The sequence below is a fragment of the Gadus macrocephalus genome, chromosome 3, assembly GCF_031168955.1.
Source record: "Gadus macrocephalus chromosome 3, ASM3116895v1".
Lineage (NCBI taxonomy): Eukaryota > Metazoa > Chordata > Actinopteri > Gadiformes > Gadidae > Gadus > Gadus macrocephalus.
The window spans coordinates 25,224,880-25,250,758 of NC_082384.1; the positions used below are offsets into that span (position 1 = coordinate 25,224,880).

At 51.1% G+C, this 25,879-nt stretch overlaps 2 protein-coding genes across 2 annotated transcripts in view; both read right to left on the reverse strand.

Moving 5' to 3' along the window:
• Positions 1-14,920, reverse strand: part of LOC132453600 (regulator of G-protein signaling 12-like) — a 34,586-nt gene extending 19,666 nt beyond the window's left edge. The window contains exons 1-5 of the mRNA XM_060046549.1: positions 14,767-14,920; positions 12,274-13,669; positions 11,698-11,931; positions 9,633-10,652; positions 5,076-5,195 (exon numbers count right to left, since the gene is read on the reverse strand). Of these exons, the coding sequence (XP_059902532.1) occupies positions 5,076-5,195; positions 9,633-10,652; positions 11,698-11,931; positions 12,274-13,413 (2,514 nt within the window). The 5' untranslated portion in view covers positions 13,414-13,669; positions 14,767-14,920. The remainder of the gene's footprint in view (positions 1-5,075; positions 5,196-9,632; positions 10,653-11,697; positions 11,932-12,273; positions 13,670-14,766) is intronic.
• A 1,069-nt stretch (positions 14,921-15,989) lies between these two features.
• Positions 15,990-25,879, reverse strand: part of htt (huntingtin) — a 58,456-nt gene continuing 48,566 nt past the window's right edge. The window contains exons 57-62 of the mRNA XM_060047421.1: positions 25,440-25,554; positions 24,226-24,439; positions 22,459-22,567; positions 21,186-21,348; positions 18,734-18,894; positions 15,990-18,459 (exon numbers count right to left, since the gene is read on the reverse strand). Coding sequence (XP_059903404.1) covers positions 18,246-18,459; positions 18,734-18,894; positions 21,186-21,348; positions 22,459-22,567; positions 24,226-24,439; positions 25,440-25,554 — 976 coding nt within the window. The 3' untranslated portion in view covers positions 15,990-18,245. The remainder of the gene's footprint in view (positions 18,460-18,733; positions 18,895-21,185; positions 21,349-22,458; positions 22,568-24,225; positions 24,440-25,439; positions 25,555-25,879) is intronic.

The window sequence follows — 25,879 nt, forward strand, 5'->3', positions numbered from 1 at the left end:
GCAGGGCGACAGCCGGCTCGTCGGGAGCAGTCAGGGTGAGGTGCCTCGCTCAGGGACACCTCGACACTCCGCTAGGAGGAGCCGGGGATCGAACTAACAACCTTCTGGTTACAAGTCAACCCACTCTGCCTCCTGAGACACGTGTGAGAGTGTGAGATGGGATCTCTGATGGGGCTGAGGTCAGGTTGGAACATGGGCACACGGGTAACTAGGTTGACTTAGATTCAGTTCTACAGGAGCTGCTGTAACCGTCTCACAACGTCACGTCTTTTAAAAACATGCCCACACTTTGTGGACTTTATCAGTTGTAATCAGGTCTTCGCTGAAGCAAAGGGAATCACTCTCTAATTAAGATAAGGTAAGCACTTAAACTTAAACTTCGTATTTGCTGGAAAAATAGATATGTTTTCAATTTCAACTATATATATATATTATATATATATATTATATTATTATATTATATATATATATATGTAAATAAGTGTATGTATATATATATATATATATATATACATACACTATATATAAACTATTATATATATATATAGTTTAACTATTATTACAAGCACGCAGGAATGTGTTTTTATATGGATATGTGTTTGGATTAAATATCGGCTACACTAATCTACCCTTTAAAGGTCTTCGCTACCCACACTGATTTGCTTTGTGCCCTTGAGCAAGGCTTTTGTTTGGAGTGTTGGAAGGCAAACAAGCCGCTAACAATGGCCGCTTATTATGGGATCTAAAGCATGAAGGACCTATCATCGAATTAAGTTACTTTTCCAAGACATGTTTGTTAACTGTCGAAAGGTTTAACACGATGTTTATCCAACCTAAATCGTTTGGAATTGGAATGTGATCTAGCTTAACACTTCATCTGTGTGTGCGTGCGGGTGCGCGCGCACGTGCGTGCGTGCGTGCGTGCGTGCGTGTGTGTGCGTGTGTGTGTTTGTGTGTGTGCACGCCTTATTGAGATGGTTGGGTAGTGTTTGAGAGTAGGTGTCTGTGTTCTTTTCACTGAGGAAAATAAGCAGCATTGTATCACAGCATTGTGTAACAGGTCACACATTTTAAACAACCCACATAATATGCATGCATGCACAACAACGAATGCATGCGTTAGTGTGTGAGTGAGTGAGAGAGTGAGAGAGTGAGAGTGAGAGAGAGTGAGAGAGAGGGAGGGAAGGACAGAGAGAGATGGAGAGTGAGAGTGAGAGTGAGAGAGAGAGAGGTAGAGAGAGAGAGAGAGAGAGAGAGAGAGAGAGAGAGAGAGAGAGAGAGAGAGAGAGAGAGCGAGAGAGAGGATAACAGAGTATCGAGTATGTATGACCTCACATCATGCACGCGTGCACTTGTGTGTGTGTGTGTGTGTGTGTGTGTGTGTGCGTGCGTGTGTGCGTGCGTGCGTGCCTGCGTGCTTTCGTGTGTGTGTCTGTGTGCGTTTGTGTATGCGTTGCCCCTGTGTGTCTATTAGGTCTTACTAATGAGTGGAATGCCAGTGTGTTCCTCATCAAAGCTCATTAGAAGCCCGGGACAACACTTCCGTCACCCCCCCCCTCCCCCATCCCCCCCCCCTTCACAACGCAGCCCAACAAAGCCCTCTCTGTGTGTGTGGATGGCCCCAATGTACAGCACTAAGCGACAGTGAGAAATAGGTAGATTTAGTAGAGCGGGGGGGGGGGGGGAGGATGCACTCCCACACACAGACAGGCTGAACTATCCAATCACAGATCAGCAGTCTCTGTTGTGTGGTGGCGTCTAGAACGTACCGGGGTGATGGTCAACATTTCTCTCTGGACTCAGAACTCGTTTGACTGCATGATACCGTGTTTACATTGAGGGCGTTTATCAGACGCTTTTACCCAAACGACTTACATTAAGTACATCTGTCAGGAGAAAGAGAATCAACAATATATCTCTGTCGGTGCAGTAAGGATGTTCATAGAACCAAGTGCCAAGCACTAACCATCACTAGGTTAACCCATTCCCCGTACACAACAGAGACTGCGAGGATAAGACGCTACACAATGCATACAAAGTACTATTTTTAAGTGCCAGGCTGTACAAAATACAATAGGTGCGTACTAGGGGTGAGGGGGGTTAAGGGGGGAGGTTATGCAGAGTCTAGGGGTGAGGGGGGTTAAGGGGGGAGGTTATGCAGAGTCTAGGGGTACTCTGTCTGAACAAGTGAGTCTTGAGTCTTTTGTGAACCGTATGGACCTGCGATGTGGTGGGTGGGAATTCTGTGCCTGTTTCGGGTCTATTACTTTGTTTGTGTTTTTTGAATCCTTTCCTTCTACCAGATGTGACGATGTGAAGGTTGGACCATCATTGTGTAGGCTGGACCTTGAGTAACGATGACAAATGACTGAATGATCGGTCTTATTACTGTGAAAACATTAACCTTGGCTGAGTGTGAGTGGGTGCAAGCCTCAAAGATATTCGCCTTGAAATTCCTCTGATCCAACATGGTGGACTCTCTCTGATCCAACATGGTGGACTCTCTCTGATCCAACATGGTGGACTCTGATCCAACATGGTGGACTCTGATCCAACATGGTGGACTCTCTCTGATCCAACATGGTGGACTCTCTCTGATCCAACATGGTGGACTCTCTCTGATCCAACATGGTGGACTCTCTCTGATCCAACATGGTGGACTCTGATCCAACATGGTGGACTCTGATCCAACATGGTGGACTCTCTCTGATCCAACATGGTGGACTCTGATCCAACATGGTGGACTCTGATCCAACATGGTGGACTCTCTCTGATCCAACATGGTGGACTCTGATCCAACATGGTGGACTCTCTCAGATCCAACATGGTGGACTCTGATCCAACATGGTGGACTCTCTCTGATCCAACATGGTGGACTCTGATCCAACATGGAGGGCTCTGAGCCAACATGGTGGACTTGGACCCAACATGGTGGACTCTCTCTGATCCAACATGGTGGACTCTCTGATCCAACATGGTGGACTCTGATCCAACATGTTAGATCCCTATTGAACATGGTGGATTCCGATGGACTCTGATCCAACATGGTGGACTCTGTTCCAACACGGTAGACTCTGTTCCCCTCGTCTCCTTTGCCTCTTCTTCACATCCATAAACCCAGCCTCGGGTCTCCTCGTTCTGAGAGCAGCAGAACCAGATCTGTGTGTCCTGCTGACGGTCAGTAAACAGCGGAAACGTTTAGCCTGGCTGAGATCTCTATCAGACGACAGGACAGAACACAAACCGGCCCCACATAGAAACAGACATCATGTTCCATATCCAGGCCCGGTCTGAAGCGCCTGCCATCCAGGGTATGTTTACATGTTCCACAATCCGTGCATCAATGAAAATGATGGAAGAAGTTGGAGGAAGTGCTTTGGGAAAGCTCAGACGGCTTAATCTCTGAGATGTATCAAACCTATAGTGGGAAACCTACAGTTTACCAGAGGGAACAAACGTCTCCTCTTCCTGCAGTCCTTCACTGTACGTCCTCCCCTGTACCTCCTCCACTGTTTGTCCGTTTACATTTACATTAAGGGCCTTTAGCAGACGCTTTTATACACACCGACTCACAACGTTTTACACACAGTCACACACCGACGGCGGAGTCTACCGCGCAAGACGACAGCCAGCTCGTCGGGAGCAGTCAGGGTGAGGTGCCTTGCTCAGGGACACCTCGACCCTCAGCTAGGAGGAGCCGGGGATGGTACTTGCAACCTTCCAGTCACAGACCGCCCGTGTGAGGGCAGAACACCCCCACCGCATGCCGCCCACCGCCGACAACAACCCTGGCAAGGTGGCAGTAAATGGGCATATTGTGAGGCCCGGGACCTCATGCTCCTCAAATGACTCGGTCCCGATCATCCGTCGCCCTCCTGGCAGCGCGGGAGGCGCCGTGGCGGACTGAAATAGCACCTCAGCCCCGTCTGGTGAAGGGCCTGATAACGAACCCACAGGACAAAGAACAAACACCGGGAGAAAGAGAGAAGCTGTCCCAACACTGGGCGTTGGAGCAGCGCTTAACTGCAGACCTTAATGCTGGAGCGATAGTGCCTGTTTAGAGTGAGACGTTGCTCTGAGCAGGAGGGAGCCGGGAGTGAGGCTGGCTCAGAAGCGACGCTGGATGAGAGGTGTGAACGGGAGGCTCAGAGTTTTGTGTGCCGTGGGAACGCGTCGCGTGCGTGGAAAGAGTCTTTACTTTGCCAAGCAGACAACTGCTGTTGTTAGGGCCTGCAGGTCCTCTGGCTGTCTGTGCACGTTTTATAAACGTATGTATGCATGTGTTTGTGCGTCTGTGTGTAAGAGAACTTGATTATCTGCAAGTTTTGTACCTGAGTGCTTATCTGTGTGACTGTGTGTGTCAGTGACTAAGAGTAGGACGGTTATGTGCTAGTTTTTATACTTGTGTGTGCAGGTGTGTGAGTTTGATGTGCGTGTGCATGAGTGAGTGAGAGCAGAGGTAGGTTAAGTGTTTTGTGTGCGTCTCCACCTTCATCATCAGCACCACCACCATCGTCATCGTCATCATCATACCCGCACACGTGTGTGCATGTTTGTGTGCATGTTGGTGTGTGCGCGTGTGTGTGTGCATGTTGGGGTGTGCACGTGTGTGTGTGTGTGTGCTTTGCATGTTGGTGTGTGCATGTTGGTGTGTGCGTGTGTGTGTGCATGTGGGTTTGTGCGCGTGCGTGTGTGCGTGCCTGTGTCGCCCTACGGGTTGGTTGGTGTGTGTGTGCGTGCGTGCGTGCGCGCGCACGTGCGTGTGCGCGTGCGTGTGTGTGCGTCCTGCGTGTTGGTGTGTGTGTGTGTGTCGTCCTGCGTGTTGGTGTGTGTGTGTGTGTCGTCCTGCTTGTTGGTGTGTGTGTGTGTGTGTGTCGTCCTGCGTGTTGGTGTGTGTGTGTGTGTGTGTGTGTGTCGTCCTGCTTGTTGGTGTGTGTGTGTGTGTGTGTCGTCCTGCGTGTTGGTGTGTGTGTGTGTGTGTGTGTGTGTCGTCCTGCTTGTTGGTGTGTGTGTGTGTGTGTGTCGTCCTGCGTGTTGGTGTGTGTGTGTGCAGGTGCGCTGGGGGCGGGCCTTACCTCCAGGTCGTCCAGGGAGCGCGCCAGGCTGAGCCTCTTGGAGCGGCCGAAGGAGCGGCGGGCGCCAGAGCGCTGGGGGAGGGGGGGGAACCCCCGGGTCAGCCCCCGGAACCGGCCCGCCTGCGGACACACACACACAGGCACTGGTGAGAAGAGAGTGGGGGTGTGTGTGTGTGAGTGTGTGAGAGTGAGTGGGAGTGTGTTAGTGTGTGAGTGTGAGTGTCTGTGTGTTTGTTTGAGCGTGAGAGAGCGAGAGCGACAGCGAGAGAGAGTGAGAAAGTGAGAGAGTGTATGCCTATGTATGTATCCTGGCTGTGTTTGTGCCTGTGTGTGTGTGTGTGTGGGTGTGTGTGAGTGTAAGAGAGTGTGTGTGTGAGTGTAAGAGAGTGTGTGTGTGAGTGTGAGTGTGTGTGTTTGTGTGAGAGAGTGAGAGTGAGAGTGAGAGTGAGAGAGTGAGAGAGAGAAAGAGAGAGAGAGAGAGTGAGATTATGTGTGAGAGTGAGAGAGTGTATGTGTATGTATGTATTCTGGCTTTGTGTGTGCCTATGTGTGTGTGTGCGTGAGCTTGTGGGTGTAGGTGTGTGTCTCCTACTGTGTGTGTATGAATGCGTCTGTGTGTGTGTCTGTGTGTGGATTTGCGTATGCGTGTGTTTATGTGTATGTGTGCGCGTGTGTTCGTTCTCTGAAGCCCACGTTGGCCTGATGTTCTCGTCAACACGGTGAACTAATGCGATTCCAAGCAGCAGAACCGATCGGACATGGAGAGGCTAATGCGCGGTAAGACATCCCTGGTGTAAATAGGGCTACTGTAGCTGATCAGCACAGCGCACAACACAGATGGACGGAGAATGGATTTTGTGGGTCTTTTGAAGCACAGCCGCTTTCAGTACTTTCGGTTTTTTTGCCACTGAAATGCTGAATTCCACACGGCACAGGCATGCATAGGCCTGGGCTATGCTGCTCTGCATTGCGGCGCGCGCACACACACACACACACACACACACACACACACACACACACACACACACACACACACACACACACACACACACACACACAGATGATACACACACGAACAGACCTACCCATATAGACACACATACATGTCTACCCACATAGACACAGACACAGACCTGATACACACACAAACACGCACACACATGCCTACCCACACAGACGCAGACCCGATACAAAATCACATACACACTCACACACGCCTACCCACACAGACACAGACACGACACACACGCACAGAAGTTTGGTCCCTGGAGGCGTTTCATCAGATGGCCGCCAGCCCGTTGCCTAGCGACGGCGCATGTACTGTGCGTGTTGTTCTTTATCCATGTGATCGGAATTACAGGAAGCCGAGTAGATCTCCTCAGGACGTGAAACACTGCGTCACGTGTGTGTGTGACTGTGTGTGTGAGTGTCCTGCATGTACGCGCGCGCGCGTGTGTGTGTGTGTGTGCGTGCGTGCGCGTGACCGTGACTGTTTGACGTGTGTTCCTATCGATGAAAGAAAGCGATTGAAAAGCACCTTTAGTGCTCTTAATGAAGACGAAGGAAACGAGGGAGGAAGCGCGTGAGAGCCAGCACTGGGACGTACTGGTGCAGCAGAGCCAGCACTGGGACGTACTGGTGCAGCAGAGCCAGCACTGGGACGTACTGGTGCAGCAGCTCCTGGCTATATGGTCCCACAGACCCAGTGGTTCAGCAGCTATTTCCCTAATGGACCCCCCCCCGTTTCTCTGCAAAGTACCCCTTTAACCAATTTTACAATGCCACAGAAATCAGGGACAGACAGATTAGGATTTGTTTGTTTGTTTCATCTTTTATTTGGCTTCATCCACACACAAACAGTTCCGCCACTGGAACCTAGGGGCTAGGCTGTTGCCAAGCAACGCAAACATTCTCCTGCACCCTGGCATGGTACCCTGCGAAGGTCTGCACACACATTAGCGAGACCGGCTGCTTGTGTCATGTGCGTTCATCTGTGTGTTTGCGTTGATCGTGCCACCAGTGAGATGACAGTCTGCTGACAGGCACTTTGGGTTAACAGCTTATGATCGTTGTGGAACACTTGTAAGGCGATTGAGTGATGCATATTGTTTAAAGTCTCCGTTCTGTAATGCTCTTTATGGAATGCCTTTCACCCAATCAAATGATTGGCTAGGAACCAGCTGGATAAAGACTTTAGTATCCTGGGTGTGGCTGCACCATAGTTTACGTTTACATTTAGGGCATTTAGCTGACGCTTCAATCCAAAGCGACTGACAAATCCTCCCACTCCTAATGGTGCGCCTAGAGATAAGAGTCTAGCGGTAGTGCTGACTCAAACATCTGATTCAAATCAAACTTTAGTTTACAGTTCTGGATTTCCTAACCTCTCTCGGTCTGCTCCCTGTTGGAGCCCCGATTTGTTTACAACACGAGTCACCGACGGCAGGACTCTGAGTAGAGCGACACTGCCCCCTCGTGGCCAAGAGTAGGAAGGACAGTTACAAACAACTACTGTCACAAACACAACTCTAGTTAATGAACAATGATTCGAGCCTTTGAGTACATAATGCCAAAAATACAAAAAAAATTAAAAATACAGAATACCACAAAACTTGAACGAATCTGAAGATAAATGTAAAAGAATACAATCAGATGATCCAATATGTGTATAGTTGTGCTCCACCCAGTTCAAAGTGAAGGTGTAGCTCTGTGCCCTTCCTACAGCTCCACTTCCCCCAACGCTGCATCTCTAGTGTCGAGAACAAAAGATGTTTACTAAAGTTTAAATCCCGCTTCCTGTCACCGTCCCCGCTCAGACACACACTTCCTGGGATTCTCTTCTGGGTTCCGGCCGCCCTGAGAGAAGGTCTCCAGGAAGTGGCCGTCGGTCGGGCACACAATCTAAAGGAGGAGGAGCCTCCTTTAGCCCCACCCCCTGCCCTAGCCTGACCCCTCCCACCCCCAGGACTGCTGTGCATTGGTTCAGCATCTGCCACAGCACACCGCTGTCTGCTGTCCAACAGACATGAGATGGACTGCATTTACACAACGCTTTTCTAACCAGCGGCCTCTCAAAGCGCTTCAAAAACATTGCCTCACATTCACCCGTTCATGCACACATTCACACACTTCAGGGGCAGTCGGGGTGAGGCGTCTTGCTCGGGGACGGGAGCCGGCAAACCTTCTGGTTACCAGCCAACGTTGGTAACCAATGCAACACAATGTCGCATCATGGTCGCTATCTCACTTGTATGCTAACCCTAACACAAACATTGACAGACTTAATATTGATTCAAATTATAAATCTGTCGAGGACCCTTAATGCCGGACTCTTGACAACTCGATGCTGTGACGATGACGTCATTTTGTCCTCTTGTTTGTGTTGGACCCGTCCACAACTACAACTCATGTGTTTCAAACGTCGTTGTTGTGAAAAACAACTTCGGATCATTTCAATGCGTTGAGAAAAATGAGATACATGTGATTCAAGACGAATAGGCCAACCTTGAGTGATATGTTGATTGTAATAAAGGGCTAAAGGAGCGATCCCCAAACAGCCCTGCTAACACAGGTGTTGAGCTGAGGGCAGCCTCATCTTGAGAGGGCAGGGTGGACCTATCACAGGCAGCAGGTGGCCCGCAGGCACCAGCAGATGTCTACCTGGTGAATAATGGATGTTTGATACTGGAGGAGTGGGGATAAATTACCCATCAATCTGCTGGGTGGGGCGACGGCCGAGGAAATACTGATAAAGAACGGAGTACACACACGCTGAGAAGATCAAACACACACGCACACGTCACACACACAAACGCACACACGTCACACACACACACATACCTCCCACTCACGCTTCCACTCTAATGCCTGAACACATACACGCACACACATATATATATATAAAAACTGAAACATAGCCGTCGTACTCTAAGACGCTCACAAAGAGCGAGCGTGAGGACTGTATAAACCAGGACCCGGTCTTGTATAAACTAGGACCTGGTCCTCTGTAAACCAAGTCCTGGACTCGGACCAGTATAAACTGGTACCAGGGCCGAAGAGGCAGGAGAGTAGAGTGACGAGGGGCCGAGGGAGGAACGCATGCATTTACAGCCTCCATAAATGCCATGTTGCGCACACACACACACACGCACAAATGCAAACACACACATACCCAAACGCACACGCACACACACTGAAAGGAGAGTAATTTTCCAGAGAGACGGTGGATTGGGGATGGATGGGGGGGGGAACAGAGACGTCTGCCAACTGTTAGTGTGTTCTCATCTCCAGGTCAGTTTTAACACAAGCCTCCCATAAGACCAGCAGGTGTAGACTCTGGAGGGGGGGGGGGGGGCTCGCTCTAGTGAACACTCTAATAGAGCGGCTTTACCGCGACGCTGGGCACCAGACACACACTGGACACACACAACGGAGTTCGGATTCTCCTGAACAGGGGGACATTCAAGACGAACACGCCGCCAAAACAATGAGAGGCGTCCTATAACACTTTTGATAAGAGTGACACATCATACGTCACTTTTTTTTGGTCGGTCTTACCTTTTTCTCCTCTGTCTTGGCGCTCCCGCGTTTCCTCTCCCTGCCTCCCCCGGCCCGGTCCCTCTCCCTCTCCCTCTCCCTGTCTCTCCCCTTGTCTCTCTCCCGGTCCCTCTCCCCGGCCCCAAACAGCCTCCTGGCCCACTCATCCTTGTGCGCGGCCGCGCGGGCGCTGGGGGCCTGGGGGGGGGTCCGCTGGCTCCCGGCGGCGGGGGCCAGCGGCGGCGGCGGCGGCGGCGGCGGCGGCGGCGGCAGGTGGTCCCCGGGGGCCAGCGGGGCCCGGTAGCGGTCGGCGGGGATCTTGCTCATGGGGGGGGGCAGCGTGCTGCAGTTGGCCGAGGACCAGCCGTCCGTGGACTCGGCGTAGGACTCCTGATCGCTGCCGGCGCCCGCCTGCAGGTGCTGCTGCCTCCAGTCCCGCAGCACGTGAACTGGCAGCCAGCGCTGCTGCTGCTGCTCCAGCCCTCCCCCGGCCCCGCCCCCGGCCCCGCCCCCTCTCTTGTCCCCGCCCCTCTTGGCTGTGGGATAGTGGTGTGGGTGTGTTGCCGCGCGGGGGAGAGGGTGGTGGAGGTCGGCCAAGTGCTGCGGCTCGTGGTGCCGGTAGTGTCCGTTCCTCAGGGCGGGCGGGGGCGGCGGCGGAGGTGGGGGCGGGGGTAGGGGGTGGGCCTGGCCGGAGCTCCAGGCGGCCTGGTGGGGGGGCGGCGGTGGCGGCGGGCTGTCCCAGTGGTGGCTGGCGGGGCCCCCCAGGTCCACCAGCAGCACCCGGTTGCTCTTCTCCTCGGCCAGGAAGTTGCCGATGCCGCTGTCGCTGTTGCTGCTGGTGCTGTGGTTCTGCTGCGCGTCGTGGTCGGGGTCGTGGAAGGCCCGCGCCCGCACCCCCTCGATGCTCTCGCCCATGTCCCGGTACAGCACCGACACGAACTGCAGCAGGGGCTGGGAGGTGGGCGGGAACTCCAGGCAGCCCCCCGTGTCCGGGTCGGGGGTGCAGTCGAAGCCGAACCTCCGGGCCACCCCCGAGTGGGCCTGCGGCGGAGTCAATGAAGTGGTTCATTATCACCTCACAGTGAAGGTACGATATTAACCATTAACGGTTATAGGTTATAGGTTATAGGTTATAGGTTATAGGGGGCGGCATGTGGCTCAGGAGGGAGAGCGGGTTGGCTGGTAACCAGAAGGTTGCTAGTCCAAGGGAGACATCGACCCCTGAGCAAGACACCTCCTGACGAGCCGGCTGTCGCCCTGCGTGGCTGACTCCGCCGTCGGTGTGTGAATGCGTGCGTGAAGGGGTGAATGTTAAAGCAGTTTGAGAGGCCACCAGTTAGAAGAGCGCGGTATAACTGCAGTCTGTTTACCATTTAATGCAGCAATAAGCATAAATAACATTAGCATAGGGGATAAGGATTAAGGTTTACCATAACCGTAGTAAGTAAACATTAGTAGCTTAGTTCAAATGAACATGATTAGTAAATGATAACTAGATTATAATTTAACTGTTGACAATTAAGTTATAAATTATACTCTCGATTATAATTTAAGACGTTGACAATAACTGTTAATCAATTGTTAGTTAGGTAAAGTAAAAGTATCCATTGTTAATGAATGCATCCTTATTGTTCATTACTTGGATTTCGTAAAATAAGTTATTAAGTGTTGTCTCTGTGAATCCAATTGTAAATGGTAAATGTACTGCGTTTACGCCGCACTTCTCTAACCAGTGGCCTCTCGAAGCGCTTTACAATATTGCCCAACATTCACCCGTTCACGCACACGTTCACCCACCGACGGCGGAGTCGGCCACGCAGGGCGACAGCCAGCTGGTGAGGAGCAGTCAGGGTGAGGCGTCTCGCTCAGGGACACCTCCACGCTCAGCTAGGAGGAGCCGGGGATCGAACCAGCGACCTTCAGGCTACCAGCCGACCCCGCTCTGCCTCCTGAGCCACATGCCGCCCTTATCATCTTAGGAAGGCTCGACTGCCCACCACCTGTGGAGAGGGTCAATCACGACTCCCTCCTCAGGTGAGGTGCGTAGGGCAACACCAACGCCCGTCCCACGCAGCTGCCGACGTACCTGGTGGTGGCAGAGGTCGGGGTCCACGATGAACACGTGGCAGGAGGTCCGCAGCCCCCCGTCGTCCTGGTGGCCGTAGCGGGGGTCCGCCTCGTCGTCGGTGGCCTGCATGGTGACCAGCCCGAAGAAGCGGCGGTCGTCGGGACAGCAGGCGCTGAACGCCAGCTTCTCGGCGGGGTAGGTGGCGAGCACCTGGCCCCGGTCGTTGCACAGGCGCACGCTGTCGTGCATCACCTGCGGAAGGGACCAATCAGAAGTCAGGAAGGAGCCATCATCAGCATGGCAAATGGTAAACGGACTGCATTTATACGGCGCCTTTCTAACCAGGGGCCACTCAACGCGCTTCACAATAACGCCTAACATTCACCCATTCATGCACACGTTCACACACCGACGGCGGTGTCAATCATTGAAGGCGACGGCCAGCTGGTCAGGAGCAGTCAGGGTGAGGTGCCTTGCTCAGGGACACCCTGACAAACAGGGATCAAACCAGCAACCCTCCGGTTACCAGCCAACACTCTCCACCTCCTGAGCCACGTGCCGCCCATAAAAAGAGAGGCATGGAGGCCGGCCTACCTTCATCAGGACCAGCGAGTGGATCTTCTGCTCGGCCCGCAGACGCCTCATGCTGCCTCGGATGGCCTGGACGCTGTCGCTCTCCAGGCTGGCCCCGGTGGAGGCCAGCTCGATGGAGCCCAGGTAGCCCACCATCATGCCCACGTTGAGGATGTCCTCGCCGGCCTCCAGCCCCAGGTCGGCCCCCCTCTCCTCCTCCTCCTCCTCCTCCTCCTCCACCTCCACGTCGCGCTGCTCGCGGTCCTGGAGACTCAGGTGGTGGAAGTCCGGGTCCAGGAACACAGAGTCCTCGTTCAGGAACCTCACCATCTCCTCTTCCGACAGCAGGTTGGGGTTGCTACGGGAACGGGAGGTCTTCCGGTACGACGGGTACTCGGGCTCCGAGGGCCGGCGGGGCTTGGACGCGGCGGCGGCGGCGGCGGCGGCGGCGGTCGGCGGCGAGGTCACGGCTGCTCGCTCCTTGTCCGAGCTGCTGGACGAGTGGCTGGAGTTCTCGAAGATCATGTTGAAGATGCCCCCGGACTGCAGCTCCGCCACCACCCGCTCCGCCCGGTTGATGCCCAGCTGCTTGGGGTCCATCTTGGGCTTGTACCAGCCGCCGCCGCCGCCGCCGCCGCCGCCGCCGTGGGGCCCCGGCCCCGGCTTCCCATTGTTATTAGCTCCGCCCCCGGGGTGACGGTCGTACTCGTCGTCGCTCGAACCCGAGTCCAGGTACGCGGCGGGCAGCTGCGGGGTGCGGTTAGCCGCGGCGCGCTGGTGGTGGTGGTGGTGGTGGTGCCGCCTGTGGCGCTCGCCCTCCGCGATCACCAGCCTCAGGACGCCGGTGCATCGGCCAATCAGCTTCACCACGTCCTCGTGCGACGCCTTGGACACGTTGATGTCGTTGACGTCCAGGATGTGGTCGCCCGACCGCAGGCCCACGTACTCGGCCGGGCTGCCCTTCAGGATGCAGCTGAGCAGGCAGGGGCCCTGGCCCGACAGGGTGAACCCGTACCCCGCCCTGCCGCGGGCCACCTCCACCGCCCGGACCCGCCCCCCCGCCGGAAGGGGGGCGGGGCCCGGGCCCAGGGGCTGGGAGAGGCTGAGGCCACTCCCACCGACTGCACGCCTCTTGGATAAGGTCTCCGTTTGCCAGAACATAGTTTCTCGAAGAAGTCCGCCGTCGTTGTCGTGAGTTCCAGAGAGCGGGCGGTGTTGATGTTCACACAGCGCGTGCAGAGCGCGCCGGCGAGGCCGCGGCGGTCATCGTGTTCTGTCGTGAGACGCGCGTTGGAAACTTGGAGCGGTGGATCTGAATGTCACACCTGAGTGCAGCCATGGCATCAGTTCTGAGGAGGTTCTGCCAGAGCTTCCATCATCACCGTGCGAATCCCTGACATCTTATGAGCCCGGACACCTGCAGAGAAACAAAGAAGATCACGTTTAGAAAAGATCCCCTCTCCTCTTCCTATCTCTCCTCTTTCACGACGTCCTATTATTAGCTTTATAGCAAGACAATACATCAAAACATTCAGAAATATACCACCTTTAACAAAAAGAATAGCCTACAATATGGATGGATGAGATCTTCCCGTTTATTGGTTGCAATGAAAGCAGCACTGCACTGTGAATTAGAGGAGATATGAGGATATGAGGCCACACCTGAAGCGGGTCCGGAGGAGATATTAACCACAAGGTCAACTTTAGGTTGAACCCTGAATAGTCTGCTTCTAGAAGCTAAAATGATTAAGATGCTTAAGAAGTTATTACACTTTGCATCAGTGTCAGTATTGTCGGTGAAATGGCTACTGCTGCTCTCGGGGTTCATTAAATATCATTTATAAACGCATATCTCAACATCCGCTCAGCAACGTGAGACACTTATTACTAGTCCACTGGTCCAACGTGTATTACATTTAAAACGTCTTATTTTGTGTCTGATTGTGTTTAAATGGTAGTGTTTCAGCTCTTTCTCATTACAAACCATTTTACCGTTACTTTGGTATTAAAGTTTACGAAAGTTTCGGACGGAGCAGCCACCCGTGCTGAGCGCTCGGTCCCGCCCCTTTCTCCAGGAACGCTGGAATGTCAGCACGTAACCATGACAACGGTAATGTACACAGGCCCCTACCGTCCGGCCATTGGCTCTTCCAAGGTGTCAGTCACACGGTGAAACCCCTCCCGCCGAAGACGTTGACAAAAAAGTTTGATTGAGAAATCACGAGTAAACTTTACGGCGCCCTTAACTCGCCCCACAGGTGTCTAAACTCGGACTTTAAACACTAATATAACTCATATAATAATAATAAACTAATAAAGTAGCTCATATATACACTTTAGTACCGCATAAGTACGCACGACTCCACGGGTTACGCTCTATAGAGAGGAACAGCTGGCTAACGGTAACGAGCGCTCGGGCCGAAGAGAAGAAAGGCGCCGCCGCCGCGCGCCCTTTGATGTCTCGGCGGCGTGCGGTAACGAGTTGACTCAGCGTGAGCCCGGAGAGTCGCCTACCTGTCCGTGTCCGAAAAGGATGCGCAGACAGGCTCCATAGTCCGGTCGCGAGGGTCGGCGAGGTGTGCTCAGGAGCGGCGGGTAAACAAAAGAAAAGCCCGCACCATCTGGCCGAGGGAGGAGGGGACCGAAGGAGGAGGAGGTGAAGGTGGGCTTAGAGGAGGAGGAGGAGGAGGAGGTGTGATCAGAGGAGGAGGAGGAGGAGAAGGAGGTGCAGAGGAGGTCGGGGTATCAAGATGGTCAGGGTATAAATATGCTGTATCCCATGTGAGGTCATGTCTACTTTAGTTTCTCCCCATAAGCCAATATTAGTGACTCGGAACATCACTTTAAACAGCGCCTAATAACTGAAAGTCATCGTTGGGAAGAGTGCATCTTCTTAAGGGCCTTAATGAGACGTTTATCAACCAAGTTAGACCGATTCTTTTTTTTTTATTAAATATCATTTTTCAAATGGTTAAACACAATGTATGTAGTGCCATCGGAACACATTGGTGGAAATTGAGTTCTGATTCTACCCACTAGCTGTTATTAAGCAGCATGTAGTCCAGTTGTCTGTCCCATCTTGTCTGTAAGTGTAGGGTAACAGAGTGTATGCTTCAGGGGCCATATGGCAGCTGCCCGCTAATCCTATTAATAGGGTTTAATGATGGAGACACGGCTCTTAATGAAGTGTTGAACAAACAAGGAGGCCGACACACCAACATTTGCATAACATTAGCAACCTACGGCTGAATGTACATAAGCAGATGTCTGGGTGGATGGAAAGAAGTAGATGGTATACCAGTGAGGCCTTCATTTCATTATGTACCATTACGTTATTGAATCACAACCAGTTAAAATAGACAGCAATCCAAGCATTCTAAAACTGTCTGGACATTTACTATCCTTTGTCCCCACAGCCAGCAGACTACACAACATCTATTATGACTCTTTCTCTCTCCCAACACACACACACACACACAATTTATTTATATCTACATCTGGCTCTTTTTTCATATGCAATGTTATCTTACAGTGAGCACCACCCCCAATTTCATTGTACAAGTTTGCACAATGACAATAAAGTATGAATTATTATCTATCTAGCCATCCATCTTATAGTTTAGATAATGTCCCCAATTGAATCACTAACTTCCGTGATTAAAAATAAACAAATTTCTATCACACCAATGCCATTCAATAGCTTACCATTTTTAAAGTGAGACACACAAACTAACAAGCATAGAGGATGATTTATTTATTATTTGAATACATCGTCTTATTACCATGATCAAAGTCAATCGGTCGCATCAATGTCACGTCATAATGTGTGAAGCACAGAAACTAATCTTCATGTAAAGTCGTGTTTTAGCCCCCAACCCCTACCCCTCCCCAAAGTAAACAAGTTTTAACGAAGGAGAAACCAGTTCTGTATACTAATTTTTCTCTGTAGCACATAACGTCTTTCATAAAACAAAATAAAATAAAGCTTTAGTCAAAAACAAAAACGATCGAAAGGTAGACAAACGTGTCCTTTTTTCTTTATGATTATACTTCGCTAAAACTCCTCACCTGTTGATTTGTCTAAAGCTGTAGTCGGTCACAAAAGAGCGAGTTGCATCCGTTCCACGGTCCACCATTGCAACCGTCGCCCTGAGAAACCACTACAACCACCAGTGGACCGAGACAACACATCAACCACTGTGACAACGTAGTCTGCATGCGTCTGCAAGCGCCACTGTACAAGTTGGGATGTACATCTATACACACACTCAAACACGCTTCGTAAACGGAGTCTATGGTGAAGGTTTCTAGGCAGCTCACAAACCAGTGATAATGGAAGAAGCAAGTATAACCGTCGTCGTAAGTGCAATCCCCGGTCTTCTGTCGGTCGTTCGATTCGGCCCGGGAGCATGACAGTGATGCATCGTGTTACCTTACCGTCTATTCGTAGTTGGTACATCTATAGACAGTACAAGTGGGTCATGCAACATGGCTTTTTATATTACTTTACAATCATGTGTGTGTGTCACTTTACAATTAACATGGAATCTTTTTTGTACATGGCATAAGAAGGTACTCCATTAAAAAGATGACACACGTTTCCATTCTTATCACAACAATAACATTGAAATCTTAAATCCTGAGAATTAAAAAAAATCATAAACACAACCGATGGGCGGGTCAGACACTAACGCATGTCAGCTCCGACGAGACTTTGATGCAACAAAACACGAGCAAAAGTCGATGTGTTCTGCCTCAGGGAGGGGGGTTCGTGGTCCTGGCCCCCAGAACTATTTTAGGCCTTGGCCAGAACTAAAAATGTAGTTTGCGTGTGTACAACTCTTCTAACCTTCCTCTAGATGTCAGTCTAAGACCCAGCGCCCAGACACCACAATCAACCTTGGCCATCTTTAAGGGACATGGAATCTGTAATCCTAAACGATAATCGGAACATAATATGGCTATAGGTGATCATTGACTTTAAAGTATACATAAAACCTCTGTCTTACAAAGTGTCTCTCTGAGCTCGTTCATGTTGGGAGTCAGAGTGAGGGCGCACAACATACAAATATACAACCTCAACCATAGATAATAATAACAAGCCGATCACATTTCACAGCAGGCATCTCCCTGCTTTGCATCTCATGTATTCGCTTCCTCTAGCAAAGCACACACAAAAATAGACATTTCGGCACTTTAAATATCGTAATTACTCAGAATGAATCTATGTTTCGACTTAACTCGATGCAATGAATAAGGACGTCCTCACAGGAAAATATACAAATCCAGTTTGTTATATAATTAATATGCTCGGTCGATTTCACCGCGGGAACGTGAAGTGTTATGTTGCGGATCTATAGAAATGTCGTAGTGGACATCACAGTTAAAGGAACCCGGGTCAGTGCATTTCATAGATCAGCAAGCGACGTGCTCCCAGTCTCAACACAAACTGACCTGCTGCTTCAAATCTCAGCTAACCACGCAGGAAGTCAGAGCGTACCGTCTAACCCCGGGAATCTCTAGTGCACGCCTGGGCCGGTGGTCGACTCATCGCTACAGTGTCTGATGTCTGCACGGTGCCTTAGATACGCTGATTAGTGTGCGGGGAGTCAGGGCGCGAGGCTCTGGGGCAGGGAGAGAGGGAGGGAGGAAGGAGAGGGGGACTAATTCAACATTCTCGTCTTGACCAGAGGGCGGTGGAGTCTCTCTTCCTCAGGGAGGTGTACAGGGATGTGATCCGTTCTCTGCCATCGGTCCTCCCCCCTCCCTCCTCCTCCTCCTCCTCTCCTCCCCCTCCCACCCTCTCATCCCTCCCTTCCCATCAAAGGGAGGCTGCGTCTACTTCAGTGAGGTGTTCACATGTGACCAGTCTCTCTACCTTCATTCCTCCTCCTCCCTCTCCCTCACCCGCCCTCCTTCCTTTCACTCTCACTCTCCCCTACCCTCCCTCAGAGGGAGGTGTTGTCTCCTCCTCCTCCCCCTCTCCTCCCCCCTCAGAGGGAGGTATCGTGGTGGATGGACTGCAGGCACCCCAGCAGCTGGTGGTAGGAGGTACCCGGGGAGGCCACGGTCTCGAACACCGACTGGAAGGCGCGTCGGTCCAGCTCCTCGTCGATCTGGTGCCGGTAGAAGTCCATGGCCACCAGGCAGAAGAGGTTCACGTCCACCACCTCGCTGCTGCCCATCCTGCTGATCACGTGGGGCAGTCTGGGAGAGCCGGGGGGTCAAGGACCACACACCAGGTGGAGGTGAGACGCACACCACACACAGACACACAGGTGGACGTACACAGACACACAAATATATCCATACAGACCTATACACTCACACACACACACACACACCATCACACACACATATATATATCCACACACACACACACACACACACACACACACACACACACACACACACACACACACACACACACACACACACACACACACACACACACACACACACACACGGCGCTGGAGGATACAGGGCGGAGATCCACTGGGAGGTGGAGGCCGACACGAAGAAGCAGGAGAGGCTCCACATCGCCATGGCGACGGGCGAGCGCTGGGTGAAGTTGGAGAGCGACAGCAGCACCCAGTCGCGCACCATGGAGGACTGCCCCGTGGCGTGGAGCGTCTGGAACACCTGGGAGGGGGGGGGGGAGAACGTAACGTCGCCATTTCAGAGCTCCTGGTCGTGTTCAAATGTTCCCGCTTCCAGGGTGTAGAAGTTAGCGAGGTCCAGAATACTTAATTTTATTGCACGTTAGGGCTTTGACTTTTGCCCAAAAATCATATTCGAAGTTTGTTTGTTTATTAATATTCGAATATTTATTAATAATATTTTGACCATTAAATGCCTTCAGTAAGACCTGGATTGGGCGTCCGTGAGGTTGGTTTACCGGCGTTGCTATGGTTACCGGTCTTGCGCGTTCCAACGGTTTGTTAGGTATCTAATAAATCGCTGTCTCATCAATACTTCATTCACTGCCTCTTCCGTGGTCATTACAATATCATGAATAGACTGCGTGGGGTTCTCCGACGTCTCTCCCTCTTGGCCTGCCCATAGCAGGTTCGAATATTAAGGGCTGCCTAATATTCGTTCGAATTTTGATTTATTTTTTTGATATTCTAATTATATTCGAATAACGAAGTTCGGAGTCAAAGCCCTATTACACGTCTCTCCTCAATGCTGTGGAACGCGCCGTTCGCTTGCATGGGCCCTTCACAACTTCCAGCGGTGTATTCCTTTTTGATAATTCACCGTTGCTAAGCATATAAAGGCCGCTGTCAAGGAAAGTGGATTTTTTTGGCCGTCTTTCGTATCACTCCGCAAGTAGTCCGGTAACCTAGCAACCCCAGCGCACTCGGTTGCTAAGCGACGTCAACGTCTTTGGCGGACTATTTCTGGTAACAAATGAATTATTGAAAGACACATATGTGAGGTTATTTTTTCGTTTTGGCAAGTACTCATTATCTATAATTAAATAGATACAGCGGGACTTGTTGGAAAAAATACTTGCATTCAAATATTATATTTTGTGTGTGTGTGTGTGTGTAATGTCAACGTATTCAACTCCTGATTCTAAAGTGATGTAGCACAGATTTGTATTTTTTCATATATATTTTTTTTATATGATCAAAAAACTAATAAATCCACTTTTTTTTTAAATATAATTTAATAAAAAGGACTAATAATAATAATAATTTAGGAAAAGTTACCGTGACCTCATAGCTGGCTACGGCTAGGCCTGCTTCTGTGATGCTTCTTTTTAATAACGTAAACACGTATTTTCACTACATTCTTGTATTCATGTGTATTTGGGATTATTATGTAAGCATTTTCAATGGTGTTTGTTCTCTGAGCCACGCCCATAATGAGAAGAGCCACTCCCATAATGAGGAGAGCCACTCCCCTAATGAGGAGAGCCACTCCCCTAATGAGGAGAGCCACTCCCATAATGAGGAGAGCCACGCCCATAATGAGGAGAGCCACGCCCATAATGAGGAGAGCCACTCCCATATTGAGAGCCACCCTTATAATGAGAAGAGCCACTCCCATAATGAGAAGAGCCACTCCCCTATTGAGGAGATCCACTCCCCTAATGAGAGCCACGCCCATAATGAGGAGAGCCACTCCCATATGAGGAGATCCACTCCCATAATGAGAGCCACGCCCATAATGAGGAGAGCCACGCCCATAATGAGGAGAGCCACGCCCATAATGAGGAGAGCCACGCCCATATTGAGGAGAGCCACTCCCATATGAGGAGATCCACGCCCATTATGAGACCCAGGCCCAGTGTCCTGATTATTTTTTCAAATTCGGGAGACTTGGTCCCATCTCTCCTCTCCCAGGCTGGTTGGCGTGACAACCCCACAACAAATAAAAACACCAACACAGCAACTGTTACCCAGGATCATTGATATGCTTGGCAGTGTTCGTTAGGGAGATAACGAGACAGCTTACTGCCTCAACAATCCTCATTAATTTAAATCTATTTCAAAATAGCAAACACAATTTAAATTAGAATAACGACTACAGGGGATTTCGAGGTCAGTCATTGCTGACGTCCTAAAGTCACACTTCAAATACAAGGAACAAATAAATAGCGAGAGACACAACCTGTCTGTCTGCGTGCATGCGTTCGTGTCTGTGTGTGTCTGTGTGTGTCTGTTAGTGTCTAGGTGTGTGTGTGTGTGTGTATACCTGTGTGTGTCTGTGTGTATGTTGTGTGTGTATACCCGTGTGTGTCTGTTAGTGTCTAGGTGTATGTTGTGTGTGTATATACCTGTGTGTCTGTGTGTGTCTGTTAGTGTCTAGGTGTATGTTGTGTGTGTATATACCTGTGTGTCTGTGTGTGTCTGTTAGTGTCTGTGTGTATGTTGTGTGTGTATACGTGTGTGTGTCTGTGTGTATGTCGTGTGGACTCTGACCTTGAAGACGACGGTAGCCATGAACTGGGGGTACGGCTGCTGGTTGGACAGGAACTCCCCGATGACCTTGTTCATGATGTCCTGCGGCGGGAAGAAGTCGTCCAGGAACTGGGGCAGGATGCGGGCCACCACACGCGCCTCGCTGGGAAGGCCCTTACGGATCCTGGGGAGCGGCGTTCCCGAGTGGGAGCGATGAAAAGTTAATCGCATACTAAATCGCGATCGCAATATTGGTCGTAATAATCGCAATTCGCTTATTCCCCCAAATAGTTCAGCCCTAAATGAGACCGAGCCGAAGAACGGTAGAACGAGCCGAGACAGAGCAGAGGCCTTGAGCCAATCAGACGATAGCCCTCAACCCCTGCAAGTACAACTACATTAATGACCCGTTTCTACCCCCCTTACCCTCCCACACCTCTTAAGTACTTGTTGTGTGCTGTTCACCCTGGCACCTAAAAATAGCTGTGTCATCGTATCCTAGCTATCTTTGTTGCATTCCACCAATTCCTCTAGTTTGGTATGTTAAGCCTGGTGGCAAAAGACTCAAGACTAACTTGTTCAGCGTTTACCTAGACCAGGGATGGGCAACTTTCATGATAAAGTCACCACAATTCTTCATCATCACCATCAGAGGGCCATGTAAACCGAGAGAAGCTACACATTTTTGAATTTGTTGGATAGGATTTCCTGTATTCTGGTGCATTTTGGGGATGGCCACTACCTACAAAATCTTCCAGAATCATAACCTATGTACGGTATGTTGATTGAACCAACATACATTCATTTCATGTTTTCCATGCTCAAACAGCCCCATGATTGGTTAGTATTTGTGCAAAGGGCTCACATACATCATCATTCAATGATTTCACAAAACTGAAAAACAGTGGCCCAACATTAAGTGCAACAACTCAATGAACTCAAACCCAACAACCATGATATTCACTTCAGAGAAGTTGTAGTGGCGACTTCAGTGGAAATCTTTCATGACTGATATCGTTTCTAAGCAAACTAGACACATGGGTTTGCCTTTGAATTCTATGAACAGATACTCTGCTTTTCTTCTTTCTTAACCAAGTTTTCTGTAACTCGATTCTTGGGGTGATTCTTCTAAACAATGCTAAGTACTATTTTCAAGTGCCAGGACGTACAACGTACAATAAGAGTGTACGACGGTCGGGAAGGAGGCTACGCAGAGTCCAGGTGAACCGCAGTCCTGAGTCTGTGTGACAAGAGTTGTGCTACACCTGCGAGGGGGCGTGTCTCTCTCTCTCACCTGTCGAAGAGCACGGAGACCCTCTCCATGGCGACGATGACCGACTCGCTGTCGGGGGCCTGGGGGTCGGGGTGGGCGGGGCGACCGGCGGGGCTGGCCTTCTCCTTGCCTGAGGAGAAACCCACAGGACCCGCTGTGACGCCCACAGCCTCCGCAACCGCAGAGCCCACCTGACCTCTAACCCCTGTCACCTCTGACCCCGACGCAATCACGGCTAGGAGGACGACAGGGTGTGGTAGGGGGGGGGGGGGGAGGGGGGGGGGCCAGTGCGACCGGTCGAAAGGGGGGGGGGGGGGTTGAAGTGAGGGAAGGGGGGAGGTTGATGTGACAAGATTAATTTCAGGAGGCTGGTACCGTCATTTTTGGGTTAAGTCAATCTCGGGGTTCAGTCAATCTCGGGGTTCAGTCAATCTCAGGGGAGCACCTCAGGTCACGATGGTGGTTGAAATCCTTCATCTTTCATCTATTATTCTAAAGGGCTGATGATGGTTCCTCGTCGACTCAACGCAAGGACCACGCAGACGCTTCGACGCAGGCGTGTACCACGATACGGGCCTGTGAACATCCTTGCATTGCGTCGACGTGGAACCAAAATCAGCCCCCTTCTCTTTTAAAGACAATTAGCATAACTGAAAGAGTGCTTGTAAGGATTTCAAACACAACGTTCACTGGGTTGATTATACAGAGAGAGAGTGTATATATAGTATAAAGAGTTTAGGCGGAGGACAGCTTAACAGAAGGGGCTGTTGACGAGTGCTACTAGTTAGCTTCAGCTAGTTAGCTACAGCTAAGGGCGGACAGCAGGTTAGCACGTTAGACAAGCTACTAGCTCATGCTGACTGTTATTAGAGTTAGTGAGGGTGACTTAAAGTTAGAGGTAGGTTAAAAAAGCTATCTAGATACACACACGCGCACGCACACACACATTCATTAAGGTTAGGGCAGGTAGTGTTTGAATAGGAATGGTGGCATCCATTGTTAACGGAAATAGTTTGCTTCAAATACAGCAGGCAGGTGTAGGATGAAAGCAGGTTCCCAGTATTAGACCAGATTTAAACCAGTACTACACCAGTATTAACGAGGCACATTGCAGGATTGTTCCTGGATGTGGGCCCGTTCAAATAAAAAGTTATTTGCAGACATCAAATCCTGTAACACCTGAGCAGGAATCTGTATTTTATCAACTCCCCTTAAAGGAGAGTTAGGGGGAAACTTACGATCCACTCAGTTCATGACGAACCCCTCGGTCCGTTATGATCAATACATTTTATCCATTCTTTAAGGTTATCTTTTCACAGATCCACAGATCGGCTGTGCACAAATATTCACAATAATGTGTGTGTGTACACCTATAAAGTACTTTATTAGTTTCATCATGCCATCGATGTTGGAATACCGTACCGCACGGTCTGGTATCTGGGGTTAGCTCGGGTTAGTTAGATTGGGTTAGCTAGCTAGCTCGGGTAAGCTAGCCTGGGTTAGTTAGTTAGCTCGGGTTAGTTAGCTAGCTCGGGTTAGCTAGCTCTGGTCAGCTAGCCAGAGTTAGTTAGCTCGGGTAAGCTAGCTCAGGTTAGCTAGCCCCGGGTTAGCCGACAGGAGCTAGTTAACCCGAGTTGCTCGGGTGCTGTGCGTGCAGGGCGGGTCGCTAAGCTACAGCGGCGGCTTGTGGTACACTAAGCTACAGCGGCGGTTCACTACGCTATGCTATAGCAGCGGCGGCGGTACGCTAAGCTACGTTAAGCTACGGCGGCGGAGGCGGGGTCTTACCGGTGTACATGCAGGTGAGCATGAGGCCCAGGGCGGCCATGGCGCGGTGGGGCGAGGGCATGTTGACGCGGTCCACGCTGAGCTTCACCAGCGCCTCGCCGTCCACGCGCGACAGCTGCTCCGACAGCAGCAGGCGCTCCAGGCCGCGCAGCACGCAGTGGTAGATGACCGAGGGCGTGCAGTCCTCGGAGGCCGACACCATCACCCCGCACATCTGGAGGGGGGGGGGGGGGGGGGGGGGGGGGGTCACAGTGATGACGGAGGGACGTGGAGGCACGGAACAACTTAAACGAATGACGGAAATGGTAAATGGACCGCAGTTATCCAGCGCTTTTCTAACCAGTGGCCACTCGAAGCGCTTTACAATACCGCCTTACATTCACACGTTCATTCACACGTTCACACCCCGACGGCGGAGTCAGCCCCGCAGGGCGACAGCCAGCTGGTCAGGAGCAGTCAGGGGGAGGCGTCTCGCTCAGGGACACCTCGACACTCCGCTAGGAGGAGCCGGGGATCGAACCAGCAACCTTCCGGTTACCAGCCGACCCGCTCGACCTCCTGAGCCACACGCCGCCCGGACGTCAGTTTTTTCATACGATCAATAACGCACACAAACAGCGATCGAGTGTAAACCCTGTGAATCTATGAAGGGGTAGTAACTTGTGGAGCGGCTCTAAGAGGGGAATGTTTGTGGTTCCGTCGGTCTTCTTCAAACGGAGCCTCATGCTCGGGGATGGAGTGAGCGATGAAGCGTGTGATATGGAGAGTGAGCGATGCAGTGAGAGATGCAGAGTGAGAGATGCAGAGTAAGATATGAGGAGTGAGCGATACAGAGAGAGATGAAGAGTGAGAGATGAAGAGTGAGCGATGCAGAGTGAGCGATGCAGAGTGAGCGATGCAGAGTGAGCGATGCAGTGAGAGATGCAGAGTGAGAGATGCAGAGTAAGATATGAGGAGTGAGCGATACAGAGAGAGATGAAGAGTGAGAGATGAAGAGTGAGAGATGCAGAGTGAGCGATGAAGAGTGAGCGATGAAGAGTGAGCGATGCAGAGTGAGAGATGAAGAGTGAGCGGTGAAGAGTGAGCGATTGAGAGTGAGGGATGCAGAGTGAACGGTGAGCGATTGAGAGTGAGTGTTGCAGAGTGAGCGATAAAGAGTGAGCGATGGAGAGTGAGAGGTGGAGAGTGAGCGATAAAGAGTGAGCGAGGCTCACCTGGATGACTCCGGCGGAGAACTCGGCCCCCACGTCCAGGGGGTAGTTCTCCATCATGTAGAACGCCACCGCGCACATCACCAGCACGTGCTGCTGGTTGTGGAGGTTCACGCAGCTGGAGAGGACACACACACACACACACACACACACACGCACACACACAGGGTCAACACAGAGCAGAACACAGGAGAGGACCGGGAGACATCTAGTGGCCACTGGCGGTACTGTACCACAGTTCAAATTGCCTGATTAAAGGATAGAATCTGGCCCAACATTAACCCAGCAGGGGGTGTCAGACAGGGACCTTGATTACACGTGAATTCTGGACCACTGGACTAATCCAGATTACCCATGATGACGTTAGGTTTGGTGTTTGGATCAGAAATGAGGGAAACCGTTGGAAACTCTAACTAGGATTTAGATTCTGTTGGTTTTTTTAA